Below are 23,028 nucleotides of genomic sequence, written 5' to 3'. Positions count from 1 at the left end.
GAGAAGAGACATCTGTATCAAAGTTGGTTCTCAGGGAAGACTTCTAGAAGCAAGAGATACCCACAATGAGCAGGAAGTGGCTGGAGGAAGAATTTGAAAGAAGTGTATTTTAGGCAGAGGAACTTAGAAACTGTACATTCCTAGAGACAGAAATAATGATTCAGGTGAACTGAAAGTAATCCAGTTAATGCATTAATGATATACACGAAGCTTGGGATGTATGTCTATCTAGTGGGTAATTGGTGGGGAGATTTTGAGAGGTATAACTAGCGTGTATAATATATGTGGTATATGAAACTTAAATATTATATATCATTTAATATAATGTGGCATTTAGAATTTAACTATCTTAAGGGCATCTGGGAACCATTGAAAGATTTTAAGCAAATGAAGTGTCCTCTGGTATGATGGTATAAGATGATATCTCACTGTGGTTTTGATTTCCATTTCCCTGATGATTGGTGAGCATGCTTTCTTATACCTAGTGACTATTTGTATGTTTTCTTTGGAGAAATTTCTATTCAGTTCTTTTGCTCATGTTTTAATTTGGCTATTTTTTTCTTTTGAGTTATAGGAGTTCCTTATATGTGAAGATTAACCCCTTATCAGATATTTGGTTTGCAAATATTTTCTCCCATTTCTTAGACTGACTTTTCATTTTGGTAATTGTTTCCTTTGTAATGCAGAAGGATTTAAGTTTGATGTAGTCCCAATTGTGTGTTTTTTCTTTTGCTTCCTGCACTTATGGTGTCATATTCAAGAAATCATTGCCAACAGGAATGTCAAAGAGATTTTTTCCTATGTTTTCTTCTAGAAATTTTACAATTTCAGGTCTTACATTTAAGTCTTAATTTACTTTGAGTTGCTTTTTTTTAATATGGTGTAAGATAAGGATCCGAGTTTATTATTTTGCATGTAGATGTTCAGTTTTTCTGACACCATTTGTTGAAAAGGCTATTCTTTACCTGCTGTGTATTCTTGACAGCCTTGTCAAAGATATGTTGACTATATATCTGTGGTTTTATTTTGGGACTCTGTGTTGTTCCATTGTTTTATATGTGGGTCTTTATGCCAGTCCCATACTGTTTTTATTACTGTAGATTTGTAAGTTATTTTGGAATCAGGAAGTGTGATACCTCTAGCTCTGTTCTTCTTCCTCAAGATTGCTTTGGCTATTCGAGTTTTTGTGTGTGTGTGTGTGTGGTTCAACATGAATTTTAGGATTTTTTCTTTCACTATTTCTGTGAAAAATGCCACTGGGGTTCTTAAATGAAACAGCAATGAAAAAAATTAAATAAGATGCAAATAAATGGAAAGGCATCTTATGTTTAAATATTGGAAATATTTATATTGTTAAAATATTCAGGCTACACAGAGTCATCTAGATTTGATGCAATCCTTACCTAGAAATATCCTGTTTCTTCTTCATTAAACTTTTACCCACTGGTTTTACTATTCATTGATTTTTCTAACCCCGTCATTCCTTTGATATTTGTCAGTTGGCATTTTACTGTAAGGAAGAGTTTCCTTCCCTATTTATTTAGTCATTTATTTATATAAGTAATGATTCAGGGATTCTTATTTTATTCAATGGTTAACAATAGATTATAATCATTATTTAATTTGGTGCTCAAATTGTCCCATATTTGATCATTATAGGCTTTTAAAGCTGGTTCCTGTATTTGTTAGATATGTACCCATCATTCTTTGAATGCTTTCTTACAGGCTCATCTTATACTTTCCCTTCCCAACTCTGTATTTCACCTATTTTATAAGAAACTCTGATTTCTTTTCGTAGTGAGTGGTATATAGAACATAAAATTTGGGTGCTAAGTGTGCTAATTACTTCTCAGCCTTCTCAGTGGACATAGCTAAAATGATACATATTATATATATTTATATATTTCTAATATTTAAAAATTTTTTGTTTATTTTTAATTTTTTGTTGAGGGGGAGGTAATTAGGTTTATTTATTTATTTTTAAACAAGGTGCTGGAGATTGAATCCTATATATTATATTAATTACCTATATTTCATGCCAGTACCTCCAACTTCCATCCAACACCACAGAATGTATTCTAGTCTTCCCTTGTCCCATATAGAATTCCCTTCTCCAGTTATGAGAAACCTGGCTCCTGCTTTCCTTAATAGTGCTTTGCTGAAGTCAATAGGAACTTTTTTATTTTTGATAAAATGATTATATAGAAGAATAAATTTTTGTAAAAGAATAACAAATATACATAGTGAAAAAAATTCTGTGGGCAGGGTAAAAAACTGAAGGAAGACTGGTATTACCCAATGTTTAAGCATCCTAAAAACTACATTAACTAAATCAGTGTGATATTGGTGCACAAAACTCAACAGGATAGAAGAGAGATTGGGCCAAATAAACATGAAAATTGAATGTCTCATAAAAGTGTCATTTTAAACTAATGGAGAAAATAAATAATATTTTAAAGAAATAGTATTGGGATAATAAGTAATTTGGAAAAAAATCAAATTATATCATATTGAGAGTATGCCTTAAATCTTAGATACTATTAATTCACTTCCCAAAAGAGCCCTATTTTTATTTGAATTATTTTTAAATGATGCAGAAAATATGTCAAGAATTTAGTATGCACAAAGAGACAAATAGGAGTTTATTAGAATTGAATGGGAATATATAATGCCTGCATGTAGTAAACGAATAGGTAGTTGACTATGTGATATGATTTAAAAGGCACTTATAACTAAGTAGCATTTAACCAACCTCCCATAATTACTTAACTTTATAGAGTTCTTGACAATCATGTCCTGGAATGTAATAGCAGATATTTATCATCTGCTAACACATTAGCAGATTTTATCTCTTTGTCGGGTCATATGGCTCACAGTATCATTTTAAAACAATGAAACAGAAAATAGTTAAGTTTTTATAGAAATCAATATGAGAAGAAAATACATAGAATATTGACTCTAGATGATTGATGTAGCTTAAGACTTGAACATTGAGACATCAAAATGAGAGCCCTGGGATCCTGGAAGTGAACCCTGAAAGAAATTTGGAGACATAAGAGAGAAACTCTGGCTACTTAAATAATATTCCTAGGAAGGGCCAGCAGAATATCCATATATATATATATATATGTATATGATAACCACAAAAATGTTTATTCAAGTAAATGCCAAGCTGAAGAAGACATTGTTGGAGCAACTTTGTCCTGATCCTTTCTTGGATTCATATCGCTATTGGGTTCCCATGCATGTCTTCCCCAAAGAAAACATTCCTTGGAAATTTTAAATCAAGGCATTAAAGTAGGGAAGAAAAAAAGCCCGAAACATTTCCTAGAAGTGCTGTCATCTAAATAGATGGTCATATTTCTTCTTTTTTGTGACCCCAAATATCTGTTCAGTTAGCTCATATCTTTCTTTTATATTTATTTCCATAGGCAGCAATAATTGAAGTGAGACTGGTATACCTAAAGACAAAACTTCCCTAACCTCCATGGTTTCTTGGTTTCAGAACTTTAGTCTTAACTGAACATGTGATTGTTCCAGCACAGAAACTGCTTTCATTAAGGTCACCAGTGGCTTCCATATTGATAACTTTTATAGAAATATTTCTGTCCTTTTTTTTCTGGTTTATTTTTTATTTTTTTAAAACATTTTTTATTGATTTATAATCATTTTACAATGTTGTGTCAAATTCTAGTGTTCAGCACAATTTTTCAGTCATACATGGACATATACACACTCATTATCACATTTTTTCCTCTGTGATTCCCTGTGCTATACAGTATAATCTTGTTTATCTATTCTACAATTTTGAAATCCCAGTCTATCCCTTCCCACCCTCTGCCCCTCTGGCAACCACAAGTCTGTATTCTATGTCTATAAGTCTATTTCTGTCCTGTATTTATCTGTCCTTTTTTTTTTTTTTTAATGTATTCTTTTAAAATTCTTAGTTTGTCCTCTTTTTAAATTACTCTGCACATTTGGTAGCAGTGACACCTTTCTCTTACTTGGCATTCCCTCCACTTTTGTTGTAGGACAAACTTTCCATCCTGACTCTCCAGTCTCTCTGACACCTTCACTGGGTACTTTCCCCTCTCTATCCCTTCAGTTGCCAGGATTTTGTTCTTGGGCTTTTACTTCTGTAAATAACCTACACGTTCTCTGTGAGCAATACCATCCACATTCATAGTTTTATACTTATGTAGCAATACCTCCACTTTTCACACACACATTTTCTCTCTATAACTGACTTCTTTCCTCTCTCCCCATAATTTAAATATCTAATTGCCCATAAAACATCTCCACTTGGGCCATCCTTTGGTATAGCAAATTCGCTATACCCCACCAATGAACTTTTAATCATAATTATTTCTTTTTATTTCATTATTATTCTTTTTAATATCTGGCTCTTCCCAGATGGTGGTGGTAACATCCACCCAGATAATAAACCAGAAATTAGAGTATTGTCTTAAAATCCTTTTCTTTCTCATTCAGTGTACCGAATTATTCACCAAGCCCTATGTTTTATCTTCAACAGCATCTTTCTTTTCTAATTAATGCCTTTGCCTTACTTCAAGTCACCATCATCTCTTACCAAGATTACTCTAAAAGACTTTTTACTGATACCCGTACACCCAGACTTGTTTTTCTCAGAAATGTTTTCCACATTTTTATCAGCAAAATCTTCCAGAACTATAAGCCTGAAGGTGACTTTTCCCTGACTGTAGCCCGTCAGTGACTACTCATTGCTTGTTGGATATAGTCTAGGCTCCCCACATGGCACATATGATTTGACATCTGTCTCATTTTCCAGCTCTATTTCGTGCCACTCTCCCTCATACTTTTACCTTCAGTCATAGCAAGATACCTGCCAGTTCCTGAAAACTACGATATTTCATGGTTCTGTGCTGTTTTCCACTTTCCTTTGACTGAGCTTTCTCCATTTCATATTTTCAATAAAAAATTGTCCTCTGATGAACATCTACTCACTGTCTAAACTTTGCTAAAATGTAATAAATTCCCCTTTAGTGTTTATTTTTCTCCCTTCTGAGTTTCTTTTGTCCCTTTTATTTTTATCATGAATACATATATTGAATTGTATTGAAATTACTTTGAAAAGTGGATAATTTTTTTCCTTTTAAACTTGGGCTTCCTGAGGAGAGAGCCTATGTTTTAATAATCATTGTTTTCCTAACACCTGGTACGTCCTTTGTCACATTGGCCAGTGAAATTAAGTCATGCTATTTTTAAAGGTAGTGTATAAAAGGCAAAAAATTACCTAAAATCAAAATTTACCTTTCAATTTGCATGATCAGTAGCTGCATTGGAGGCTAAATACTACTTCTCTGTAAACCCAACAGAGCCAGTTTTCTCTTCTTTGTTGGAACAGATTGTTGTTTCTTTGATTGTATACCACGTGAAGAAGTTAGTATTAAAAGAATCTCTATCTTGAAACACAAGGATCATTCAACAAGATTAAACTCTTGGGGATAGAGATCAAGGAAACAGCAGATTAACTTCCTCCAGCTCAGGGGCACTTGGGAGTAAGCCTCTCTGAGTGGGAAAGCAAGAGGGATTCTACAATGGTCAGGAAGGGTCAATAACTTTACCTTGAAGATCCCTTCAGATTCCAGGAGTCTATGATTCTGTTTATAACAAATAACTCATTACTTCAAAGTCAAGAAGTCCTTGAGCTGTATACTGAAACAAGGTGTACATTCAAAACATCAGCAATGTTCTGTATTTGCCAAACAACTGGGAAAAGTGAGTTCACAATCTCCAAAATTTTAAGAAGTTTGGAATCAATTAATAATGATACTTGGAGCTCACCACTGGGAAAGAAAATTGTTAATGAAACAAGAAAAAAAGAAGAGAGAGAAGAAATACAAAATGACGAGAGGAAAAGAGAACAGGACTCAAAGTGAATCATATTAGATGGCCCCAAACATGGAAGGCACTAGCAGTTAAAATGCACATACTATGGAGGAAAGCAGTCCTGGGCTCAAATCTTTGCTTGGCCAATCCCAGTTGTGTGATATTAACTATCTCTAAAATAGGGTTACTGACTCCTATCCCAGGTTGCTGTCAGGAGGATTCAATGTAATACGTTTGTAGAGTATTGAGAAGTGCCTGGCTCATAGTGTGCGCTTAGCGAACGGCAGTGGTTGTCGATATTATTCTTGTAGTGGAAATAGTGGGCAGGTAGCCTAATCAGCAGCTCTGAACTTTATAAGTTTATGAGTGGAATACATCCAGCTTTTTTGGTGGAGGTTAAGTATCTAATGATGTGATTTCGAAAGAGGGTAGGGAATTCTAATTAATGAATTAATTTTTTTTTAATAATTTGGATTTCCTGCTTTTAAAGAGAGGATTGCGTTACAGATATACCTCAGCATTGCAGAGCCATTCTGTACAATGGGGATAGAATTACTACTTCATTTATATATTTCATCTGACTTGATTTTTTTCCTAGAGTTTCTCAGCAATATTTGGATCAAAAGTTTTGTTTTTCCACTTCTGTTTGAAAAGATTATACAGCAAACAAATAGTAAAACTTAAAATTTAAAGTGCATTTATTTATTTATTTAAAACCTCCATATTTAATCTTCTGCTTTTTTTTTGGTTCACTTGTCCAGACATGTATGAAGCTTATATTGTAAGAATGACTTAAACCAAAGTAATATATCTCTGAAATCAAGCCTGAATTGTTGCTAGGGTTGTACCTAATTCAAATGCTCAGAGTATTATATTTTTCAAGATGTGGTAGTAACCAAGCTGCCTTTTTCTTCAAGGCTTTTTTATTGAAACTAGAATGTGATCATGGGGAGATAGTGTTAGTAAGAAGAAAGATATCAACATCAGATAGAATTGGATTTAAATCCTATTACTGTAACATACAAGATGTACAGCCTTTGGCAACTTACATAATTTTTTTCAACTCTGGTTTCCTTGAGTGTGCCTTGAAGGAAAATTTACTTTCTAAGTGTGTTATGTAAAGTTAACTGAAATAGTGCATATGAGGTATTCTGTCTAGCACATAGTAAGTGACTGATAAAACATGTCAACCCCCTTGTGCTCAAACTTTCCATTGGGCCAGGTGGAGAAAAGAACAGATGTGGGAGGAGAGTCATTTTCTAGGACCATAAAGCAGGATAAAAGTTCATAATGTTTTAAAAAGATGAAGAATTTCTAAGACAGCCTTGATTTCCAATATTCTGGGTATTGGACCTTGTGTCAGATGACGCAGTAGAAATGTGTTTGGTGTTGGGCTTAGGAAAAAATGTTAACTGACCAGTTTAAATCATAAGTGGATTTAAATTTGGAGTTCAATTAAATGAATGTACAAATAAATTATGGTAACTATAACATGTCATGGAACAATTGATAGGAATAATGTATTAATATGAAAAATGAGATGGTAATTCCAGAGATGAGATTGGCAAGGATAGATCATTTCAGTGGATATGGAGTAGGGGAAAGTCAGCAGAAGTAGAGAGAAAACCTGAAGCTGGACTGAGTTTTTTGAGAAGTGACTGGATGTAAATTTATTCTCTCTGTTAATAACTCATTTTTATTTTAAAAAGGTAACAGGGGCAAGTGAACTATTTCTTTACATTTGAGTTATTTCCTCAGAACCTACCACATGTACTATTAAAAGCTTGGCAAAATGAGTGGCTGCTTCCATTCAAAGTCAGTGTGAGTCACAATGATCTCTATCGCTGTCTAATTCTAAAAGCTTGGAGAGTCAATAGGTTAGCATTTAGGAATTTTCCATTTACTGACATTGATTCAATTCATTTCTTGGTGATAACTTCACACACTTATTCATAGGCATTACAGGAAGCTTAAAACAGATTTTTTTTTTTTTCAAACTGCAAATTAGATTTGACATCATGCTGAAACCAAGCTTAAAATATGGAGGGAAACTGGTAATGATGAGTCAGTACTGATGCTAAGGTAATGATTTAGTGATGAGTTTTAGATCTGCTGAGAAACTGAATGAGTCTCAGCAACGCAAATACCTTTGGACCATTTTCACTGTCTGAAGAACTGTGGATAAGAACAGTTTTGGCATGTCTGGGGAGTAAAGGAAACCTTTGAATTATATGCTTTTAAACTGTTATATCATATTGATTATTTTTCTAATTGCAACCCCCCTTCATATGGGATGGTGTGAGCCTCTGTGATTCTGCAGGCTAACATGACAGGAGCCACCCCATGCTGCTTCAGTCACAATGTGCCCTCCAAATCATGGGTTGTTGTCTGGTGTGCTTAGGGCTGATGAAACACTCTGCTTACCCTTCCTCTTAGCCTGCTTGCAGAATATCTGTTCATCTTCAAGACCCTGTCCAACCAACTCTTTCTTAGTCCTGGGACTCAAAGGGAATTTTATATTAAGGAGGTCTCTTTTTGTAATGCTTATTTAACTATTTGCTGTGCAAAAGCCACTTCCTTTTATAGTAGATTTAATGTTACTTGATACACATTGAGCAGTGGGCGGGATTTTGGCATTGAGAATATTTTTTAGATGATTTTCTTTGTTGTTGTTGTTGTTGATGATGTTTTCACAGAATGTCACAGTTATGCAAAGGAAGTTGTTTGACTGCCAGCACTAAAGGCTGTTAGAACCTGTGGGAGTGCTAAGTGGAGCTAATCAAACTTTAACTGACCTGTGTCTACACTTCAGTGACAAAGAGGAATTTCTCCTTTGTGACGTAGAAAGGCTTGGCTCTCATACCTGACTGAAGAGTTAGCCAATTTGGGGAATAGTTTTTCCTTGTCACTTGAAGCTACAAACCTGGCCTTCCTTATTAGTTAATTTTAGAAAATAACTCTGATGTGTTTTTTAATTGAATGGCCAGTAAGCTTTAAGTCTGACACAGAAGACAAGAAAAACCAGTTTGAATCTATTAATTAGGTATAATGTGCTTTTTGCCTCTTTGGCAGAAAACATTTTTGGTCAAATTGAGAACCATTTTCAAAGTGATTTTTAGTTGCTTTGTCAATTTTAATATTCCCATTGTATTTATCCCCAGATATGTAGAGTTCCTGAGTTGAAGAAGTGTAATGACAAATATTTTAAGATGAAACACATATGTAATTATTAGGAAATGTTTGGAAGCATTGCATGGGATCAGTGAGAGTCTATTTTTAGGTTCTTGCAGACATACATATGAGAGCAAACACTTTCGGTATAATTTGACTAGATTTATTTTTAAGGTAGTAAGGAACAGTTAGATGCTCTGATCTTTTCCTCAGTTTATTGCATCCTGCAGAATGGACATATTCATTCACTGAACAGATGGATTTGTGAACAAATAATTACACAAATTATGATACTTGCTATGAGGAAAACAGAGTGCTGAAGGTATATAGAATTCCAGTGGGGTTATCAGAGGAGTCACCTCTCTAAGGAGGAGAAACTGCAGCTGCATATGAGCAATGAGCAGGGGGAAGAACATTTTAGGCAGAGGGAACAGTGTGTGGAGAAAAGTTAGGAAAGAGTTTGGAGTGTCCAAGGAACAAAATGCCAGTGTGACCCATGAGGAATAAGCCAAAGGGTCAGGGTTTTGAGATGGAAGTATAGGTAGGTGAGGGCCATATAGGGCAGAATGTTAATACTGTGCTACAGTTCATCACTATGCACCCACTGAAATGAATGAGTAAGAAAGCTTCATAAAATAATGGGAACAATGTGCTTTTCTCTCTTACATTTTGATGAATATGATCTTACCTTCTCCCAGTTAGCCAGAGACATCCATCTGCTTCATGCACCAGAAATCCCAGGGTGAGGAACATGTTTCCTTGAAAGTGAAAGCTTAAAGCACAGGAGTTCCCAGTGACTTAGAGAGTGGACTATAACAGAAAAAAAATGGTGGTATGGTGTGGTCAATCCTAATCCTTCCTCAGTGCCTGTGTGGGATTGAGGGTTTAAGAAGTTCTTCTTGACCAATGAGGAGTTCAGAAGTCAGCCGAGATGGGCCACAGTATCTGCCACAAGCCTGCCATGCCCACAGCAAGGGATTAGGGGACCCAACACAGAAGTCAAATGGTTAACAGTCTTGGTAGAGATCTGGATGAAGGATATGTAAGGGAAGAAAAAAAATCCCTTCTACCCTTTTTAGGTTCTTCTGGCCAGCCTAATTAAATTGACATCAGATGGATTAACAGATAAAAATCAAATTTAATTACATATGTAGGGGGCCCCATAAGAAAAATGAAACCCAAGGAAAAGTTAGGCAATTATATAAGAAGGCTTATATGCCACCTGAGAGAAGGAGGAATGGGTAGTGTTTCAAGACTTCAAAGGGGAGGAAGGCAATTCACATGGAGATGGAAACATAAGCGTTTTGTAAATTTGCTAGGTATCTATGGTGACCATGCTCTTCCTGGACTAAGCCCTTTATCTAAATTCTTTTGGGCAGTTAGGAAGGTAAAAAAGAAAGACTTCCTAAATCTTTTGTTTCTTGAAAATAATGAGCCTAAAATGATCCTCATGCCAAAGAGACACATTTTCAGGTGGTAAATTTTGCTTCTGTACAGATGTGACTCAGACTTAGAGAGTCTTGCAGCACCAGGAAGGCTGAGATTGGGCTCAATCAGAAGGAGATGACCATAGTTCCCAACTCGGCCAACTGAACAGACCAGCCATGGATTTCAGCAGTAGAGCTCTCCAGGGTGTTTTATGTGAATGGTTTGACCTCTTACTAGATACTTTCTTGAATAAAAACAGAGAGTTGGAGGATATATGAAAAACTGAACATCCACTAGATATGACTAAGTTTTTTAAAAAGAATATGCAAGACAATGATGAGATAGTGTTAATCAGCACATTATTTGTATTCATTCGTTCAATAAATAACCATTGAGTGGCTCTCCCGTTTCATGCACATGGAATACAACAGACACTAACCCTTGTCCTGCTGGAGCTTACACTCTAGTCAGAGTAGTTCCCAGTTGAAGCTATAGAAAAAAAGGAAACAGCCTAATTAGAAAAATAAAGATTTGACAATTTGTTTTCATATTTGAAAGTAGTGTGTTAAATGTCTTTAATTCCACAACAGTGGGGATGAAAAGTATTCTAGTGGTATGCGTGACCTTGTGTTGGTTAAGAGAAGCTAAAAATGATTACAGTTTATTCTTGCTTGGACACCAAGTTTAAATAACTTGACATCTTATCATAGGGTCAGTCATAGAGCCATAAAAATTTCGAGCTGGAAAGGATCTTAGAAGTCATCCAGCCTGACATCTTGGTTTGACTGGTAAAGAAACATGTGCAGGGAGTTGAAGAGAAAAATCACTGCTAGAGTTGGGGATTTAAATATATGTTCCTTGACGTTAGTCCAGGGCTCTTTATAATGGAAAAGAGCTTCCATTTGGATCTTAGTAGAACATATTCATTGATTATTTCACCTTGATATCAATAGGCCCTTTCTTGGGCTGGCCCTTATAAGTATTGGGAACATAATGGGCCATGCAATGATATTTAAGTAGAGAATTAGGAGAAGAACAGATACTCATTTGAAGGGTTAGTTGTTTCTTCTGTTTCTCCTTAGAATTGAAAGTTAGCCCAGAAAAAGCCTAAGCAACGTCAGAGGCAGAGTGCCTGCCACGGTGAAACCTACTCAGTAGGGGTAAAGGTAGGGCTCAGGAATAAGACATGTGGGTTCGAGTCCCAGCTCTACCACCTATCAACTAGCTTCATAATCAGTTGTAAAGCTTGGAGCAGGAAATTATTTTATTTAAGAAATTGATAAAATGCAGGTTATGAGTGCCTACCTTGAAAGAATATGTCAGATGTAAGTTATCTCTAAAATGATCCTGCTCTCACCCACTTACATGCAGTATTTTTTTTCTCCCAATGGTAAAGCGGCAGTCTATCAGGAATAGTTCCCACCTTGCCATTTTTTTCATGGTAGAGTTGACCAAGCAGTGTTCCAGTTTACTGGTGCAATATTTATAGCTATGTCAAATGAAAATTATGGCAGTGACTGCATTTTACTGGTTTTATCATGATTTATGTATTTTTCTGGAAGATTATCACATGGACATTTCATCTTCTGTGAATTGTCACAAAAAAAAAGATTGAGAACTCCTGAACTGGGGTTCAGGTATAGGAGACACCCTAATCATACACAGGGCTAGCTCCAACCTTGATGGAAGGTGGGGAGGCAAGAGTGAAAGAAGGAGGTTTTTAAAAAATATTTAAAAGTATATGTATAAAATGAGAATACCTAAAATGCCATCCAATCCTTTCTTTCTTGCATCTTATTCCCCCTTCTCCACTTAATTTAAAACTCAAATATATAACTTGTAATATTGGGTTTAATTAAATTGTGTTGTAAAAAAAGAACAAACACTTTGTCTCAGACTGATATTTGACTAGATTTATGTGGTAAAGTGATAACTGGTAGATACATTCATTTTCTAGTTCTTGGGCTGGCATAATATCGTATGATTTTTCTACCATTGCACACTTTTTCGCACTTATATATTACAAATAGAGCCAGAAAATAGACTATAACAATAAAAAAAGTAAAGCTCATCATTTCCAAGAGGCTTAACAGAAAATACTACGACATGCTGGGGACCCACTTGGCAGGAAAAATCATGCAGTTGATCCATGATTTTCATTATACAGAATGAGTTGGTTATAATGGATATGTTGGTGTGTCTTACTGAGGATTTTAACAAATTACTTTGAGGAATATTTGTTGACCACCTATTACGACAGTCTCTGACAGTGCTGAGTTGGAGAGGGTATCCCTGAATGTGTGTGTGTGTGTGCAGGGGGTGAGAGTGTTAGGCAAAGTCATACTGAAAAAGCGTTTACTGTAATAGGAAAAATATAAACATCATTTCTGACCCCTACCCCCAGAAAAAACTATTCAAAATAAGTTAGATTTAGTTTATTTTATAGGAGACTTAGCCTGTTTGTTTATATGATAAATTTTAGTATTTTGTACAGCACAGCTGTGTTAATTTAAGAATTATATTTTTGTAATTTAAGCAACAATAGTGAGGTTCTTTCATCTTATTGAATACTGCATTAAAGTTGAATAAGTTAATAAAGCAAACTTTTCTTCCTAATATTAAGTTTAAATGCTTGCTATTTGAGAGGTTAATTAAAACATTAAAAAACACATATTTTTCTTTGTGCTAAGTGACTATTTATCTTGCAAGTATCTTCTTATGGCTCTTTAAGTTCCAATATTGGATTTAAAAGTAAATATAATGCTTGATGTCATTGGGAATCTAAGCTTTCTACCTTAATTTCAGAGCAAAAAGAATATGAACCTAACACAAGCAAAGATGTTATGAATTTCCTGTATTTAGTGTAATAACTTTTAGATTCTGCAGCTGACAATCAAGCCTTAAAGCCTCAAGTAAGATTGTATACTTGCTTGTCATTTGAACTGTACCTTGGCTAGATGTTTATTAGTATTTGCATTGAGTTCCTTCCATCATATTAATGAAGAAATCATCTCACTTTTCTAAATCAAAAGTAGACAAAAAGAAAGTTAATTTTTTAAAGTTCATGGACTTATTTTTCTCTTGGGTAGCTCCTCAGGGGTATTTATGCTAAATTAACAGTATTAGAGATAAACCATGAGTACAGAAATTGAATGCCACTCATAAATGCAAAAATCCTTCCAGAAGACCTCTGCAATGTGCTATTACACATACAAAGAGAGCCAAAGCATGTGGTTGTAATAAAGCATCTACCCAAAAAGATCTGCATATCAGTTTGCATACAGATGGTCTCTAGATTTAACTGCACTGTTGCACACATGTCAGCTTATGATTGAATGCTTATTGATGATAGAGGAACATCGATTTAGATGTCATTATTTATATATATTATATACATATTATAAATATGTAATGTCTACATAAATATATGTAATACAAAATTATCCTTTTTTTATAGCTTCCTTATTTATAACTTTGCATAAGGAATATGTATTTTTTTAGGTATCAGTCACAACTTCTATGCTAGTTCCTTTGCAAGAAATACACTAATCGTATTTAGAAATAGCACGTTGGTACCATTAAAGCTGGAAAGGAACACAGAGTTCAACTAATATTACTTTATTTTACAAACAAAGAAACTAGAGCTCAGATAAGTCAAGAAATTTCCCCACAAATGGCCAGCATATTCATAATAGAACTAGGACTAGAACCCATTTATTTTATTTTTAGTTCAATGCTTTCTCAGACTGATTCCATATCCTAGTGTGGATTAGAACTGCTCAATATAATCAATGATTTCTTTTTAATTCTCTTATCCTTACTGGTCTCTCCTCTGGGAGGAAAATAAAAGGTGTTCTTGCTCCTGTGGACATATTTGGAGGGTGCTAAGAGCTACAGATCACAACCAGATAGATTCTATCCCCCTCTGTGACATTTGGTCCTTATTTTTATGGATCACGCACCTAAAGAATGTGTGTTTCTCAGTTTTTTCCCCTTTTATAACACGTATATGTTAAAAACATTTTAATCACACTTTGAGATGGTTTACTACATAACAAACCTCTGGCTGGGAATGTCATAACATTATTGAATGAGTAGAAATTTTGTTTGTGATTCAGGTACAGAAGTGTCTCTAAAATAATTTATATTAAAATATGAAGATTTGCCTTCTCTGTAACTTACAAGAGTTCCTGCAGTCTGAGTCTAAGTCTTCCAAGTAAAACAATCTTTAATGTCATTTATTTTCAACTGTTCACAACTTCTCTCTTATACCTACTTTTCTTTCTTTTCATTTTCATTAGTTAAAATTTGATTTTATAATAAAAACTTTAGGTTCCCGGGGAGTTTGGGTACTTAAAAAAAAAGCTTGTGTGTGTTTACATTATCTTTTTTTGAAATGTCCCCTTTTAGTTGGAAAACCACATTTGTACAGATATCTGGGTACAGCGTCACTGATGGAATTGAGCAATTTTTGTTTTTGTAACTTTTGTAGCTCTGGCCGGCTTCACAGGGGCTTCTATCAGTTGAAATGGCATCTTCGACTTCAGCCAAGTGTAGGTTATTAGGTTATGAGTGCCAAAAATGATGAGTCGTCTCCACACTTCAGCCAGAGTGAATAAAAGCAAGATTGTAAAATAATTATAATCTCTTGAAGCAAAGCCAGCCATGCAGCCTGAGCCCATCTTTCTTCATTAATTTGTATACAGTTCTTATTTTAACAGAACAAACTTTCAGAGGGTACTCACATGGGACTGCTGAACCAGCTGTACAACTTTTATTTTGAAGAAAAGAAGTCGAGCCTCAGAACAGGCTGTTTTAAAGACAGGGAGGGACTTAGCTTTTCCGAGCTTGACCAGCATGTGGAAGGAGTGCTCTCATGGCTGCAATAACTTAGGGAGCTCCTACCTGGGTGCCACTGGGCTAGGAAGTTTTCTGTTTGTTTCATTCTGTTTCCGAGGGTCCCGTGCACTTCTCTTGCCCATGTCAACGTGACTCTTGGTGTTTTTTGCACACCCTGCTCTGTGGGGGAGTGCCCTGACGTGCCTGTCTTATGTGGCCTCTATGGACACACTGCTCAGCTGGCAGAGAGCAGGGAAGTTTTCTCCCAGCACCCAAAAAGAGAAAGAGGAAACTACTTTTTCCTTCTGGGCTCCTTGTAGCACAGTAGATCGGGATAAGCTTCCACATTCTCTCCCTGGATTTCTGGAGTGATTTCTAGGAACAAGTTAAACTTTCACCTTTAAATGGATGACCATGTCACAATCAGGAGGAAACATCTCCAAAGACCCATCTTTAGGTAAGTAACGCTACATCCTAGGTGACTCCAGGGCTATTAGGGAAAATAATTTCTCTTTTTCATCCTTAACAGCAAAGCAATAAAAAGTGTGCCCAAAGTTGAACGTCATGCATACTGAAGGAGTCCTTTTATTTTCTATTTTCTGAAACCCTATACACAAGCTTTTATCAATTCTTCAAAATGTATTTTAAAAACATATTAGCTTTTCATGCACATGAATGACATAGCACTGGAAAAACTTCTGAAACATTATGCAATCCCTCGCTGTTTCTGTTGCATAGCCCTCTAAATGGGAAATGTTATGCTTGGTTCTTTTAGCTGATTTTCCTCAATTTTTCAGTGCTTTGAATGCTACACTTTTTTTTTTTTTACAGTAATGTGTGGGGAGACAAGTTTGAACTTGATAGTTATTATACTAGAGGGTGTACATTTTACAGCTAGTTCAGGAATATCCGTATAGTGGTTAAGGAAACAGTAGAGCAGTAGGAAAAATTCTACACTGTGGTGGAATCTTTGGCCAGCCAGAATGTAGATCTGCTATGGATTGGGCTAAGATTTTATTTTTGAGGGGAGAAACACTCTTTCTTTAAGAGAGCAGCAGTTTCTTCATTGACCTTTTAACTCTTGATTCACTCGTTACCTATTATGTGCTTTAGAATTTAAGACAGGGAATTAAGAATTTTAAAGTAGCCAGAAAATGACCACAAACAACTTCTGCCTCTTAAGACAGATGATTAATAAAAGAAGTTAATTATCTATCAAATTTGTGCTTCCCCCAAAATAATATCCTAACTAGAGCAAAGATACTATGTGTTAACAATACTAAAGTCAGATTGCAGCCACTTGTTGATCTAGAAGTAACTACACGGTAATTGAAGTTTATGGATGAAATTCCTGACATTCTGGGGTTGTTAAATAATGAGTAGGGTAGGCTTCAAGGAGTATAATTATATAAAATGTTTCTATTTTTACATATTGATTTGTCATTACTATAATATTATTAGTAGCAATAATATACTTTTGTAATGCTTAAAACAAAGTCAGCTCAAATATGTTTTAAAACCCTCTTTTGAAAAGATAAATTTATTTAACTCTGTATTATAGACTTAATATGTCTACTTAAATACGCATTTATAAATTTTACATGGCAATAGCAATAAATAACCAAAAATCCAAAATTACTCTCCAAATGTATATTCACTGGCCATATTTCCTATGGCAGGAACTGTAAAAGTTCTTCTAGTCCCTATATAATTCACTTCTATTTTCTCTCAAGGGCCTGTGTGATTTCAAACAGGCATGAAGAGTTGCACAGATAATTCCAAACTCATCTCCACTGAGGCATCACTTGAAGAGGGCACCTGCAGGAGTCCAGGAAAGCAAGGCTGTGGATAAAATCAGATCCACTTAGCCATCAACTTTAGTATACTACTCCACTGTGGTGCTGCTGCAATTTGTGGCAGGTGGTTCAAATCCTTATCCCCTCCTGATCAATTATATGCCAAGGTGCCACTTGCAGGGGAATTGCAATTCAACTGTGCTTCTGTTCTTTTTCATATAAAGAACAGATCCTTTGGTTAAGATGGGATTCTTTGTCCAAAAAATTAGAATAAAATTTGGTAAAATCAAATGATTGCTTCATGATCCTGGTGACCTAGCAGGGAAAACACAGCTACCAAAGAGGACATACTTCCACTCAGGCAATTATTTCGCAATTATTTCAAGCAAGTGTCGAAATGGGTCCCTGCCTGAAAACAGGTTAAGGCCAGATGTTGGGGTGGGATTGATTGGTCAACTGGCACATTGCTTTTATCAGGATATGATTTTGATGAGGTGGACAGTATCTTAAAAGATCCAAATGACTACACATAATTCCTCAGAGAAAGTTTTAGGATGCTCTTCAGTTAAATACAGCATGGGCTTTCTGATAGCCAGCTGTGCTTTGGGGCAAGTTGGGAAGTAGGTTTAAGTTTGCCTTTGACATCTGTGGCCCTTATCCCATGCTTTATTTCATTTCTTTGTCAGCCCCCTTTCCCAGCTCTCTGTCCCCTTGGGCTCCCCCAGGGCTGTCCAGCCTCTCACACTGAGGCCTGCCCTTTCTGGTCAGACACCCATGTACCAGACCTTCCCTTCTTAATATGTACTTAGAAGCACCCCACTTCCTGAGGGCTTTGCACACAGATTTTCAATCCACTTGGTAAGCAAATCTGTTCTAGAATGTTTCATATGTGCTAGCTACAAGTTTAATAGAAATTTTGTGAAATATATTTGCTGTTTATAGGTAATTCATTTAAAACTTTAGTCTTTAAGTGAGATCAGTCTGGGATTTTTTTAAGAAACATCCGACATATTGACACCATTCAAATTTCTATATACAGGTTACTTTCTCATTGACCCCACAGTTTTAATTCAATTCACCTGGGATTCTCTGGTTGACTAGATGTGTCCAGGGTTTGGACACATAAAATTTTTGTCAGCATAATCTCCCTAAATTTCAGATAGTAAAAGTCATCCATCAAAGTGTAAAAGTTGAGATTTTTAGAGGAGATGATGAGTATTGAAATTCCATGGCTGGTACGCTTTTGGGAAAACTGGGAAGAATCTTACATATTATTTAGATTCTGTCTCCGAGAATGTCTGTCTCCTACAATGCTGATTCCCAAATCATTGCACACAGCTAGGTTGTCAAATCTGTTCTAAAAGTCTTTCATGGAAATTTTAGATATGTATTTTCACTCCAGGTCTGTGAAGCAAGGAACAATGGCAAAGTTTCTTTTATGGCCAAGGCAGGAATTTCTGTGATCTCTTCCATGCATATCATATGTAGCTCTGGGATCAATAAGACTATTCAGCTCTGAGAAGATACAAATTGTGCATCTCAAACACACTTGTGTTTCTGCCTGCAGACATTCTTGCAGCTTAGACTTGTAGAGAGAAGAGATGATTCTCCCTTTACTCAAAAGAAACACTTTAGGCTTTATAATTATCTAGGAAGGGAACACTATTTCCATCAACAACACTGAGTTTGTTCCTCAGCACTTAGAAAATAAAATTGCATGTATTCTTAAAATCCAAGATTTGAATCAACACTAGAAATTAAAGACCTCTGATACAGTCCTTTAGACTTTTAAAAACTTCTTTTTCTGTATTACCATAGAGTTTTATCTCTGGTAAGCAAAATTAATCTCTTTATATAAAAAATTCATCAATTGATAGTACATTTCAAATGAAGTACCTTTATATAACTTCAGTAAAACAGTTGCTGAAGACACTTCCATCCTATTGCATACTCATATTGCTTAGAGAACTTTCCATATTTCCGTGAGATAAATCAATCTTAGATGTTGACACCAAGAAAAATCTGTTTTTCCTAATAAAATTGCATTATTGAAAATAAATCTTATCTGAATTTCACTGCCATGAAGAATTTAAGTCTGGGTTTTCATTATAATTATCTCCTACCACTTGATTTGATATTTTATCTTATCAAATTCTATTATATGTGCATCTTTTTTTTCCTGTTTGTTGCTTCAAATTCTTTCTGGAAGTATGTAGGAAAAAATGAATTTTAAAAAATAAATGGAAACCTTTCTTACATGTTAACCTTATTCTGTGTTCTTTGGAACCAACAACCTTTTGAACTTCTTTCAGGGGTCAAAAGCGGATAAGTTATTTTTGTGGTGACTTTTCATTAGAAGTAGCACTCCAAAGCCACAAATGAAATCATGCAAATAGTTCTTCATTGGCCCTAGAACTGAGAACTGGTCTGTGCATCCAGGATCTGAGACAGTAAAGTGCAAGTCAAATGACTGCCAGTGTCCGAGACCAATGAAAATCATGTTGAGTTCTTCATAGCATTTAGAACATGCTGTTTCTCCTCTTCATGCCTTTTCAAAAGTTTTATTTTTGCAAGTATCTGTTAGCAGTGGAATTCTGAGTGTGCTTTTGGCAGGCACATTCTCTTCACATGGAAATGTAGACTGCAGTGAGATGAAATAGGAAAGCCTAGAGAAAGAAAGGCAGTCCTACTTTTTTTTGGTCTGTGGACCCCTAAGAGGAACAGCTAGTAACCTGTTGCTGTGTCTGAATTCTAATTTCAAGACTGTGATCTATGCTTTATAGAGAAATTAGTGTAAAATATCTATTACATATTTAAAACCATAAACTTTTGGAGTATAATCATTTTTATTTATATTTAGTCCCACATTTAAGCTCATGTATGACATCAGTGTCAAAGCTAAACTAGAAGTTGCTAATATGCAGGGCAACGGACGATTTCAGATGTTCAGACAGTAACAAGGTGGAGCACCCGACTGCCGATTTACAGTAGTTTTCTAGGCAAGGTGTCCGGACAGTATTCATTATTTAATGTTTCAGATTCATTTCCTTGAGTGTTTTGGGAATAATAAAAAACCTGAACAAATAATGTAAAATGTAAAATCACTTCAAAATTTAATTAAATTGCAGTACATTATTAGACATTGATATTTTTATCTTATAAATATTGAAGTATTTATGATATTCTGTGTTTTAAGCCTCTTTTTAACATCTTCTTATCAAAAATATGTACTTTAGACAGAAATGTATTTAGTACAAAGTCATCAGAGTGAAAAGTAATTATACAGAAATAAAAGTATGAACTGAAGTAGTATAATGCATTAAATGCCTTTTCTTTCTATGAAATGAATTTCCTCATAGGCAAAAGCTCTATCTAAATCATATCCAAAATATAATTCTATATTTATGGAAGTATTTTTTCAGTTTTTGTTTCTAAGACAAGTGATTGTGAATTCATTTATTAGAAAAGAGAGAAAAAAAGAATATGAATTGACTTTCAGTGGTTACATAATTATATACTAGAAATTTAGTTTCAGGTTTTTTCTAATAAATGATAATTTTTAGATGACAATTGACAGAACAAAATAATTACATTTAAGTTATCTCCCCTTGCTATGAAAGTGAAAAATACTTTTGAAAAATAGGCACAGTGATATGAATTTAAAGTTTATGACATTATCAAATACAGTGCTAATTAATAGAAAAACAAATACATTTTATAACAGACATATTTATTACAAATTAATCTTTTCGTTGTCTAGGTTAGGATTTCGCTGCTGGTCAAAGGTGATTGTATGACTTATAGGGATGGAATAGACACAGATTGATCTTTAAAATAAATTACAAAGATGAAAGTGAAACAAGTACATCTGAATGTAAGGCAGGTAATGTTTATTAAGAAAAAAATTGTCAGACATTGCCTTTTTTCCCAGTTATGATAAGGGTTGATCTAATTTTTAAGTGGTCATCACAGATAAATTGTAATTTGTTATAGATTTTAAAGTCTAGAAGTAACTAATTTACTCTGTCTGGTATTATTTCACCCACAGTTTACACAAATTAAATTATCTCCAATAAACTTATCATCACTAGTGGCAGCAGCAGCAGTCAGTATTAACAATCCTAAGAGCTACCGTTCATCAAAATCTTAGCATACTTGTAGACAAAGTACAAGCATATAATCTTTAGGGCAACTTCATGAGGAAGTGTTAAATTCACAATGAATAATTTTGGATATGGATCCTGGAACAAGGAGTAGATTAAAATATGGGAACATGTCTGTCACTCAGGAGTTATGCAAATCTTGTTTTCTAAGCTAGATACTCTTGGTGCTGTTTGCATTTATATTGGACATTAATATGATTTATAAATGGCTTTTCAAAGATTAGTATGTAATGTTTGGAATGAGGAAAATCAATATTATGCAGGCAAAATAATGTACTGGGAATAATTCTATGGTTTTATACCATCTGGAAAATTTTATATTTGGAATAATGAGCCTATCACATACAGTATTTAGGTAATAAGCAATGGAAAAAATAATAATAGCAGTAAAAAAAAGTAATGTTAAAGATGACGTAGGTTTATAGAGAATAAGATTAAAGAAGTCTGCAGTATTTATAAACCTAAGTCACTTCAGTTCTGTGACTGGACCTGACATGAGTTTGATAGTTTTCATGGGAAAGCTTCAGTTTATTTATTTATTTGATTAAGGCCACTTGGACATGATCTCTGAGGAAAATCCAACATTTCCTGAACTGGAGCTGATGGAATTGTAGGGAGCAAGTCACAGTACATTTGAAGGAACAGATGATAAAGCTTCCAGAGTTATCTTTGTAACATCCCAAGCCTGCTCCATTGAAGTCATAGTTTTTGTTATGGAGAAAGTATTAATTCTAAGTCAAATTGGTGTCCATTCTTAGTGTTTTGGTGACTCTAGCTTTTAGGATCTTAGGATGTTATTTTTAGAAGTGTTATTTATTAAATCAAAATAGATATTTAAATATCAATTATGTATTATTAACCAATTGTTTATAGGCATTGAAAGTCATGAGCTTTTATTATGAAAATCATCACTTCAGCTTAAAAATATTAATATTTAATTTAACATTTTTAGAGCTCAAAGAGCTTAGAACAAATTGTCTGGAGACCAGTGATAATGAAAAACAGTAGGGTTGTATCTTTACATACAAATGTGGCAAATTTTTGAGTTCTAATTGAGAAAGGAAAAGAAAATTGTATTAGGTCAAATCACTTTTAAATTGTATCATTAAATTAAAATTTGGATGAAAGTAGGGATGTGTGATTATCTGGGACCACCTGTTTGTTAGACATCTCTAATGAAGATTCCAAATGCTTATAACCATTCCAGTAGTGGTGTCTTTTAGAAATAACATAAAAGAAAAAAGAGAGACCTTTGGTAATTTCTGTGCCCACAAATTAAACATTTCTTGCTCATTTCAGCTGCACCCAATTGTTTCTAATTCTGTGATCGCATATCATTTTATTTGCATCTCTTTTACTGTATGTTTCTTTTCAGTCTATTATAATTACTTGAGTAAGAGGATCAACTCTCATACAAAACTGTAAGATTCCTGAGGCCAGAATCCATTTTGAATTCATCTTTGTATTTCCTATAATTTTTGGTAGAATGTGAGTCATAAGTGAGAACTTACCCAGTCTTTAAACTTAAATACCTAAAGGGACCAGATCAGTGTTGTAAATGTTTGAAACAGAAAGTGTTGGGAACTGTGGTAGATGGAAAACAAAAAGCATGTGTTTTCACATTTTTAAAAACATTGATAGACTAAACATAATCAAACTGTAGACTTTTAGCTGAACTCCCTTGAAATGAAAGAATGATAGAATGAATAATTTGTTTCATTAGTTCCACATAGTGGTTAACTCTTCATATTCAGGCTGAA

At 34.6% G+C, this 23,028-nt stretch overlaps 1 protein-coding gene across 5 annotated transcripts in view; it reads left to right on the top strand.

Moving 5' to 3' along the window:
* PDE1A (phosphodiesterase 1A) overlaps positions 1-23,028 on the top strand; it is a 301,036-nt gene that overhangs the window by 61,351 nt on the left and 216,657 nt on the right. The window contains exon 1 of one of the 5 annotated variants that reach the window (XM_074364004.1): positions 15,259-15,766. The exons of the other annotated variants lie outside the window; for them this stretch is intronic. Coding sequence (XP_074220105.1) covers positions 15,714-15,766 — 53 coding nt within the window. The 5' untranslated portion in view covers positions 15,259-15,713. Of the gene's footprint in view, positions 1-15,258; positions 15,767-23,028 lie in introns of those variants that run through there. 5 annotated transcript variants of the gene reach the window in all.

Source organism: Camelus bactrianus, chromosome 5 (genome assembly GCF_048773025.1).
Source record: "Camelus bactrianus isolate YW-2024 breed Bactrian camel chromosome 5, ASM4877302v1, whole genome shotgun sequence".
In the NCBI taxonomy this organism is placed as follows: Eukaryota; Metazoa; Chordata; class Mammalia; order Artiodactyla; family Camelidae; genus Camelus; species Camelus bactrianus.
This window is presented reverse-complemented; position numbering and strand designations above follow the sequence as displayed.